At 43.4% G+C, this 10,226-nt stretch overlaps 1 protein-coding gene across 1 annotated transcript in view; it reads right to left on the reverse strand.

Annotated features, from left to right (window-relative positions):
• TMEM94 (transmembrane protein 94) overlaps positions 1-9,658 on the reverse strand; it is a 45,947-nt gene extending 36,289 nt beyond the window's left edge. Inside the window, exon 1 of the mRNA XM_009279641.2 lies at positions 9,612-9,658. Within this exon, the coding sequence (XP_009277916.1) occupies positions 9,612-9,635 (24 nt within the window). The 5' untranslated portion in view covers positions 9,636-9,658. The remainder of the gene's footprint in view (positions 1-9,611) is intronic.
• Positions 9,659-10,226: the final 568 nt, after the last annotated feature.

The following is a 10,226-nucleotide window of genomic DNA, read 5'->3' on the forward strand; positions in this document are numbered from 1 at the left end:
TGAAGAACAAAAAAAAAAAAAAAAGAAAAAAGAAAAAACAGACAGTAAATTCCAGGTTACAGTGAAAGCAAACCCCTGATGGGTATCAGGAGGCATTTTAAAGGGTTATACTTTCTTTTTGCCCATGCCTAAAGTGAAAAAGTCCTGAGAAGAAAATGAGCAGTTGCTTCCTCCTTTGCCCCGAGAGGCTGGAGAGCACACGAGCCTCTAAGTGCACTTAAGGCTCCTCTGGAGCTGACCCCTGCCCCACCTATCACAGCCTTAGTCCAAGAGGCATGACTGAAGCCAGGTAAATACAGGATGATTGCAACCTTCTGCCTTGCAGATGATAATGCGTCTCTCTTAGAGCTGTAATCTGCAGGATGGCTGTTAAGGAAAAAGCACACAGTGCAGAAGATTTTTTTGTACATGTGATCTCATTTTCTAGAGGGAATGAATGCACTGAGGTGTGGACTGGATGGGAAGATGAAAAGATGCATGAATGGGCTCCTCTTTTCTCCACTTTCAGTAAATATCCTAAATGTTAAATTACTGCTTAGCTTGCCTGCAAACGTCAGGGAAAGGGAACCTGAGCTAGATCTAGCAAATGCCCAGGTTTAGAAGCTGGTTTGGCTCTTGAGAAAGGAGACAAGAAGCAGCTCAGAGCTAGGACATGGGGAGCCACAGAATCAGTAGACTTTCCTTTGCCTTCTCCTCTCACTTGGCCCTCCATAGTTTGACAGGGGGAAATTACTTGGCAAATACCCAATGATCCAGGAGCTTGTTTAAATCTGTAGCGTTGCCTGGCTCACAGCAAAAAGGTTTCCTTTACCTTCCTCATGGGTTGCAGGAGCGTTTTCAGATTGATAGGTAGGAAAAGAGTGGTTATCTTCTGATTTTTCCTCCCACAATGTGAAGTTGTTCCTGAGCATCACCAACTAGTCATGTCTGCTTCCCGCAGCCCACCTTCACCCTTACACAAAATCACCACTGGTTCCTGATCTGTCCTCCTAAAATTCCCATCCTGTTCTTTCACACATAGAACCATTCAAGAATATCTTAAAAGTTTATCAGCTATTCTCACACTCTCTGCTATCCAATGAAGGATAGAGGTCCTTCCTTCAAGAGGAACAAACAAGCAGAGGTCAGAATGTATATATGTAAGAAATGGACACAAAATATTCGTATAAGTCCTCTAGTATTTTCATACAGCCATTACACATCCATAGTAGCATATTTATTTGTTCTACCAGTATACGTTGATATAATATGTGGTGTTGTATCACATGTGCCAAACATTTTTTTAAATAATACTGGAGCACAAATATATCATTTGCTTTATAGAATGCACCCTTCCAACTGCTTCTGTAGACACATAAGTTGATTCAGCTGAGCAAAGTGGGTTGAATCATCCTCCGTCCTCTGTGGATTCAGTCTCTTGCAGAATAAGGGCTTCTCACCAAGACTGCTGTACACTTGAATGTAACTGCCTTTACAAAGATCGTTTAAACAAATCAGGGAATAGAAAACAGATTTGCTAGAAGCTTCAATTTTCATAGACTGCAGTTCCACCCCTCTGATTCAGAGTGGTATGGAAAACCCCTACAAGGCAGCTGTCAGATTGTTTCCCTCTTTGCAGGCTGCACACACTAGGCACCTTTTTTAACACTTCTACTCAGTTGCTTTTCACATTTAAACAGTTGGAGATGGGAAACTGGGCAGCAGAATGTTCTTCCTCTTTCTGAGAGATATTTTGCATTCCTTAGCAGAAACAAGAAGGCAGTTTTTAATTTAACAATGACATTTTGCAGGCTATTAATCTACTTCAGGGATTACACCTCCTGAAATGTAAGCATTATTCACAGTTTCAAAAACACATGAGAAGGAGTAACTCCACCAAATATATTTGCATTTAGTACTGTAAGTCAGATTCTTGCCACAATACGACCCATAGTGGTGTTTTTTGGATCTCATCAGAGAGGATGGCAGACATCATACACACAACAGCATGTAATTTCTTGGGGCAACATTTCTTACAGCAGGCTAGTGCTAGAGAGGGATTTATTCTTGTTCTAAAGCAAATCATACATCAGTATGCTACAGCTCTGTCCAACTGCAGCTGCCGAGTTAGTGCTCAGACTGCCTGAAATGGCATATCCATGCTACAGAATGATACAGATGTAGCCAGCAAAGCCAATGTATAGGCCACTCTGGGCAAAAGTTTCCCTTTACTACCTACATTTTTGGTCCTGATTATGCTTTTTGTCTTTCTTAGTGCTCACCTAGTTACTTTTCAAAAGACATCTGATCCCTGACTCCTAGCAAGACTGCTTCTCTAGTGACCCAGGCTACATGAAACCTCCACCCTGACACATTTCTACTCCATGGGATGATCTTTTGATTAAGACTCTGGACTAACCATCAGGACAGCTGGATTCTGTTCTTCCTTCTGCCGCAGATTTTTGCATGGCAGTGTGAAAATGGGATGCTCCTCTGCGCCTTAGTTTCTCACCTCTATAATGGGACTACCAACTCCCTACCAACTGTAGGCATTGTGAAGATTATAATATTCACCAACACACCTGAACACTACTGAAAAGCACAGAAGAAAGAAATATGTGTTGATACCTGCATGATTCAGGCAGCTCCATCCAGCAGATCATGGCTCTGTGGGGACCGCTGCCTTTAAAACTGGACATGCCGGGAAAGGTACCAGAAGGCACAGCGAACACAGCTGTTAAACTTTGTTTAAATGCCACCTGACATGAGCTTGGCAGCCACAGCTTAGCTGTTGGTGGTCTCAAATCAAATGAAACAAGAAAAGTCTTCAGTACAGCAGTGCCCAAATTAATGAACAGAACAATAGTCAACAATCGTCTCCTTCCTCCATCTGCAGCAACAGTATGAAAGGCAGCCCAGACCTCCCCCGGCCCCTGGACAAAAGAGCCCCCACAGTTCGGTAACTGGGTGCCTGCAGGTTCGCTAACAGGGCCTGCAGACTTACACTGCAAAGAGACACAGCTGCAGGAGCACAGATCTCTGAGAGATCTGGCCAAAGCAACACTAATCAGCCATCTGAATCACCACTGAACAGAGTTCATTTTAATCCAGACAATGACATTCACATTTCACGCCCTCCGTAAAGCACAGAGTAAGATGCCAACAGGCACGATCAACCTTTCCACACAGGTAATGCAAAGCCCAGTGCTTTGCTTCTCCCTCAGCTAGTAGCAGCTCAACGGCAGAGAAAGAGGCAATCGCTCCCCAGGTAACAGCCCAGTTTTGAATTGTACATTCCCCAGTCTGTCTCTTCGGTCCTGTTTGCAGCAGCAAATACCCAAACATAGTTACCTGCCCCACCAGGCTGCTGGCAGGATGAGACAGTGTTTATGCAGTGCTTTGAAGCTTACCTGTACTATGCAATTATTGAGCTTTAATTACTGTAATTTATCCAGTTACACTATTCATCCAGGTTCAGAGAGCAGTTAGGGGTCCATATTTATTCTGGCTTCAACACACAGCATACTGCTTTATGCCAATGCAGAGCTTATTCCAGAGGATACTAATCCCCTCCCAGAGACCAGCAATGCTCAGAAATCCACAGAACTTCAGCACATCTTTCACTCCCCCCCACCTTAGTTTCCTTGCCATCCCCACTTCTTTATCTGAAGACTCTGGGGACTAAAACTACAATACAGCCTAGCAGGTGCACTGCGAGATATTTCAAGGAGATAAGGAGGTTCAACAGCTACAGATCAGAGCATGTAGAAGAAAAAGACAAATTTAAGTCATGAGGCAGAGGGGCAGCAAAGCAGGAGTCAGTAGTAAAATCATATTTGGCCCCTCGTGTTGGTTCTAGGGTTAAATCTGCAGTTTAAAACAGAGCTTCTTTCCCTAGCTAAAATCATCATTCACTGCTTCATGTCCTGCCATAACCTCTTTCCCCAAAACCTCAAAGCTCTTCATGCACCATCACATCAGGCAGGATGCAGGTTGGGGAGGGAGAGAGGGAAAGCCATTTTGAATTTAAATGTTAAGGGAAAGAAACTTACTTTGTGGCATTTGCCTTGGTGGGGGATCCAGAGATTGGCCTGCTTGAAGAGCATCTGGGCTAAATTCCTGTGCCACTTCCCCAGCAACTTGCACTGCTGCCGCCCTCCAAAAATGAGAGAGCAAAAAGGGAGAGAGAGCAAGACTGTGCAGAGCCCAGCGCTGTAGAGAATGAGACAGAAGCAGCAGAGTGAAGCACCAGTCTGCTGATTAATTCAGCCTGTTTCCAATCACACTGCAGTTCCAGCAAAGAGGCGGTGGATGGGGGTGGGGGATGAGGGATAGAAAGGGGGAAAAAAAAGGCAGAGAGGGAAGAAAGTTTGCCCAGGATAGCACGGGATGTCTGTACGAATGGTCCATTCATCAGATGGAGCTGATGCAGCCAGAATCCCTGGGTTCCCTGCCTGTAGAGATGCATATGCATGCACAGTAAGGGTTGATGCTGACAGACAGGGGTCTGCGGAAAAGCAGATGGCAAATTAGACAGGACAAAGTGCTATAAAATATACTACAGTTCCAATCACTGCAGTTCCAGCAAAGAGGCGGTGGATGGGGGTGGGGGATGAGGGATAGAAAGGGGGAAAAAAAAGGCAGAGAGGGAAGAAAGTTTGCCCAGGATAGCACGGGATGTCTGTACGAATGGTCCATTCATCAGATGGAGCTGATGCAGCCAGAATCCCTGGGTTCCCTGCCTGTAGAGATGCATATGCATGCACAGTAAGGGTTGATGCTGACAGACAGGGGTCTGCGGAAAAGCAGATGGCAAATTAGACAGGACAAAGTGCTATAAAATATACTACAGGGGAAGGAACACCTAAGCAGGCAAGGAAAAAGACTAGACTGAGACAGAGAGACCCAGGAATACTAACTCCCCTATATAAATCTAGGAGAGTCTTCCAGATGACTCCACAGCTTTGGATTCAAGCTTAATTTAAAAATACAAGCATTTGCTATTTAAACAAGTTGAGATGGTTACAGGTCCAGTCTGAAGTGTTCCCTCCCTCTTGTTGATAGAAAAAGCAGCAAAAGCCCCTCTCAGCATCCAATATTCATACATCCTGAGCCACACAATCTAAACCAAAAGGTGCACGTAAATTCTTCATAGCCATGCGCCATGCCTGGGGCTCCCCGTTTACTGACACCTGGGCAGTGGCACAGAGAAGGCAAAGGATTAGTGTAGACAGGGAAGGGCTGGGTAGAACAACAGGTAATGGGATAAAAAGGCCTTTGGAGGTGAAGAAGGAATGAGCCTTTTCTCTCATTCTCATCTTTTACAGGAATGCTTCCTTCTCATTTTTGGAGGGAAGGACCTTTATAAGCGGGTTTTTATATAGCTCCTACTTCAGTACCATCCTAATTCTGTCTGGGGCTTCACAGTTCTGCAAAGCAATCGCTAAACCAATTACTTCCATTCCACATAGAACGGGGTAAAGAACTGGCCCAGCCAAGAACCATGTCAATAGCTTGCCAAGAATTACAGCCGGTCTGTATAGAATGGAACAGACAGGCACTGGAAAGGCTTCCAGTCTCAGCATATTATGTAGCTTTGAAGACCATGTACAGGTATCAGGATTTGCCTATCGTCCCTGGCCAAGTTCTTCACTTCCTTTACTTCCCTGAGATTCAGACACCTAAATAGTCACAGCCCATATTCTGTGTTTAAAGCCAGAAGTGCAGAGATTAAGAGGTCTCAGTATTTACAGTAAACCCAGCGCAGGCTAGATCTAAGGCAACTCCTGAAAGAACTAGTTATCATCTCTGTGTCAGCACTGAGTTACACATCAGTATGTAATCTCACAAAGCTCTTAAAGCCAAAGTTGAAGGGAAGCAGACACTGCATTTAATGTCACTTCAGGAGGAAGCGGGGGAGAAAGAGGCAAGACATCCTTCATCCTTCTGTAGGGCATTTTGTTACCTAGACAACAATTTTAAACTGCAGAGAGGAACAAAATGTCCTAACGGCACAATTTTTCCTTCCTTCCTCTTTTCCTGCTAAGAAACTACTCACCTACTCACTTCAACACAAAGGAAAAAAGTAAGGAGAAAAAAGAAAGCATCAACAACATGGGGTTAGAATGGGCAAAACCTCACACAACATACATGTATCAGCCCCTTCCTAGCTTAGTGGTTGCTGAGCTGTTTCCCATGCCTCTGCAACTTCTGGAGACTTGAATGAATGTGAATAAAACAACTTGCTGGTGACAGTGCAATACCAGGAATAACCCTTGTGCATCATGCAGTTAAGAGGTCCCAACACAACTTTCTTCCAGCTCTGAAACTCCAGCTCTGGTCGTGAACACAAATGGAAATGGATCAAATTGCCTCTTCTTGTTTACCCCACTGTTGAGAGACCTTGCTCTAAAGTGTTTTGTATAGGGCAGTAATTTGTACTATGTAGCTTCCTTCTGATATCAGCTGGTATCATAAATTGCATCTGGACATGCACTTGTGCATTAAATAACAGAATGAAACAGCAGAAGCTGTAAACTTGAGATCTGAAGATAAAACTCTGGGTTGAAATAAAAGTCTGAGTATAAAGGCGGGGACTGAGACCCATACAAAAACTGCAGCATACACGAGAGACACCTGTGGAAAAAGGATCAGTTTGTGAAAAAGCCCTTGAAAGAAGAGCTGAGGTTTTAGAGAACAGCAGGGATAGAGATAGAGTAAAAGTTATGGAGTTACAGTTATCTAGAGATAAGAGATACAGTTACTGGCAAGATGAGAAAAGGCAAAGGACTTGGGCTACTTTTCAGTCCAAAGGTAGGACTGTAGCTCTTGTTAGGCATCCTGGAACAAGATAGCTCAGGACCAACAGTGCTGTAGCTGGAGCAACGTGGAGTACAGCACAGGCTCCCTGAATACATTTCTGAGCTCTGGCCAGGAGGCACAGTGCTGTTTCCAGGCTGCAGCAATTACACTGGGATAATACAGCTCAGCTGTTATTGGTAACTGTGGTATGGATGACATCAATAATTTTTAATAGATGGTGTTGCTGCAAATACGGCCTATATCTAAAGTAACTCAAACTAACACTGTCCTGTTGCAATCAGTGCTGCTGTCTGTCTTGGTATATGCTGAGTGGGTCTTGGAGCAGAGATTCTGGCACCTTTCACAAGTATTAAATTCACTTCAGAAATACACAGAAAATTAAAAAGTCAGGAGAAGAGGGGAAAGAACAAGATATCAGCACATTTAACTTAAGAAGGTTTTGGCTCCTAAAATACTCTCCGCCTTTCTCTGCAGTGTCTGGCTTCTGACAAAAATTGGAAGGCGGCCTACATTACACCTGACAAACTGATCCTCAGCCATTTCTGACAACAGAACTGTATTAGCTGACTGGAGCCAGAGGACAAGTCTCTCATTTTCTGAGTGACAGATGTCTGTGCTGCAGCAGTGCTCTGAGCATGTCTTCTATTCCAGGAGTGCTAACTCTTCATCACACACATATATTAGAGCAAAGAGATTGCTTTGAACTAGATTTGGGACTAGTGTTTTCCCTTGGGTTCATTTTATTTTTAGCATTTTAAAATAAACCTAGCACATCAAATTTACTACTGAGGTTATATAGCAGGTTAATTTGTTCCGTTATCAGCATATATGTGTCCAAGTTCTTCACTTTGGAAAGGAAGATGGATTCCACCTTAAAGGGGATGAAACAAGGATCTGCAGTATTGAAAAAAAAATAGGAGCAAACTCCTTAACACCAAATAATATACTGCTAACAAGAATAAAACCATGGTCTTTTCTCAGAATCCAAACAAAGTAAGTTGTAAAATGCAGCTGTATGTATCAATGTTTTTTTTAAATTCCTATTGAAAAGAGTGTGATGATCTCTTGCCTTCACTTTTAACCCCCATTCAGAAAGGAGGGAGAAAAAACTTCAGTAAATCAGGAGAGGAGACTAGGACTTCAGAACACCATGATTCCCCCCCGTAATCTCCTTGTGCAGGACACTCTCCTAATAGGCCTTTTAAAGGTCTATTACAATACTGTCCACGCTGCTGCCTGTCCAGCAATTTGACATGCTCTTCCTGTGTTGTACAATGAAGAATGTCATATGAGAAAGAGAGAGATGAACCAAAGATAGTGACCTACAGTGAAAGTGTCCTCGCTGTGCTCTGCTGTGGCTGCAGCGATGCCAGTGCTTGCGCTCTCAGATCCTACACAGAACACATCCCTGTACAGAATGGTAATTGCGTCATCTCTTTAAAATCATCAATACCAGATTAGACCATGATGTCATTAACAAAAGAATAAATAGATAATTATCCTCATTGGAATGTTACCTCCATAGTAACACAGCAATTTGATATAAAACAATATAGTTCAAACACGTCCCCCGAGCATACCAGCAGCAAGAGGTTCAGGCATGAGTAAACCCAGGCCTTCCTGGTCTAACACACTACAGAACCGAAAACCTAGCAAATAAGAAGTCTAGTAGGCAAGTGCAAGAGCTGATGTGGAAAAACTGAGTACCTTTTAAGTCACTTACACTGCTGTAGTAATCTTTTAGAGCAGGTCTGAGTCTAAGTGATTAATGGGTACTTTGCACTAATGAACAAAACCACTTCTTGATGCTGGAAGCACTGTAAACAGAACAGCAAGAAAGGGATGCACACAGAATAACAGAGACAGCAAACATGATCTGGCAGACAAAGCTTACAGTGTGGTGGAGAGAGGGACACCAAAAAGGAAAGCCAAGAATGTTCTCTTACCAGAGTCAGCTGAGAGCTTGGCATGTATAACGTTCTCCACTGGTCCCAAACTACCTGTCCCATTTCTGATTGGGATCCAGAATTAGGACCAGTTCAATTTTTTGAGTGGGAAGTACATTTAATACGCAGGTGGCTGCTGAAACATGGCTAAAACATAAGTGACCAGCAGACTACTCACTGAAGTGATCAAAATCATTTTACTTTTGGGAAGTAGTAACATGTGCCAAGTTTACAGTCTCCTGTCAGCCACAGCAGATATGTCTTTTTACCTTCTATAGCAGCTGTTCATGAAGATCTCTCTCTCTTCTTTTTCCTTTGAAGTTCAAAGCATGGCAAGGTAGCAAGAGACAGATTGCCCCTCCATACAATATCTAGACTTATCTGGCACTTTCTAAACCCGATCTAGAAATGCTATCCTGCAGCACTCCCTGGAAAGACATGCAATTGCCCAAGAAATACATACACTTACAATCAGTAAAACTGGACTCAGATGATTTCATCACCTTAGTTTATTTTAAAAATCTTCTCAGTGAATTTAGCCTCTCAAATAAAGCCAAACTAAGTGTCCAGGGGACTGAAGGCCTACTTAAAGCTCAAGAAAGACAAAGCATATGTGACAGCATATACTTCACCTATGTTGTTCCACCATGGTGCCTCAGTCCCAGCCTGCAAAGGACTTACCTACTGATACAAGCAAGTACACCCCTAGGAATGTGAAGGTGACAGAACTCTCAACTTTGATAATAACCACAGATTATACCATCACATAATAAAGCCAAACGGTGAGTCTTGACCCAAAGTAATGAAAGACAATTAAAAGGATTCAACCTGTAAGTTGGGCATGACCCTTATCATGAAACCTACCTGACACTTCTCCTTGAGGTCCATGGCTGTGCGGTTCTGTAAGCATGTCCAGCAAAAGGGGATTGCTCCTCAGGGGAGATCTCCTAGGTAGAGATGAGCTTGGCTACACTTATTAGATCACCATCTGTGGAAACAGAAGGGGAAGCAGTCAATCTCCCCATATCACTCCCTTTAGGACAAGAAAGTGATGGAATTCACAAAATTCAAATGACAGGATTGGTCTTTAAAAGAAGGAGAACTGGGGAGCTGAAAGTGCTTCTAATAGTACAGCAACCCTCCCCTTACTCAGAACTGATCCCATTAGCTTAACTCCCCTCAAAAACTGGCAGCAGTAGATGAATTAAGTTCCCTGCAGCTCAGAGTAAGAGTACTATTGCAGCCCTGACACACTTTTGGGCAAGCCTCCAAAAAAAGCTGACAAGCTGCTGGATTCCACCAGGTGTTGGAGCGTGCTGTCACCTACGGCTATTTGTCTTGCTATTCTTATCTACCAGGAGCTTTGTCCAGCTAATCTCTAATGGAGCTTGCAGTAATGATTCTTCCATTTGCTGAACAACACATCCAGTCTTTGACAAGGGCTAAGCATGTATCTGACCACCATTAAGTAGGCCAGAA

The sequence above is a fragment of the Aptenodytes forsteri genome, unplaced genomic scaffold, assembly GCF_000699145.1.
Source record: "Aptenodytes forsteri isolate BGI_AS27 unplaced genomic scaffold, ASM69914v1 Scaffold563, whole genome shotgun sequence".
NCBI classification, from domain to species: Eukaryota; Metazoa; Chordata; class Aves; order Sphenisciformes; family Spheniscidae; genus Aptenodytes; species Aptenodytes forsteri.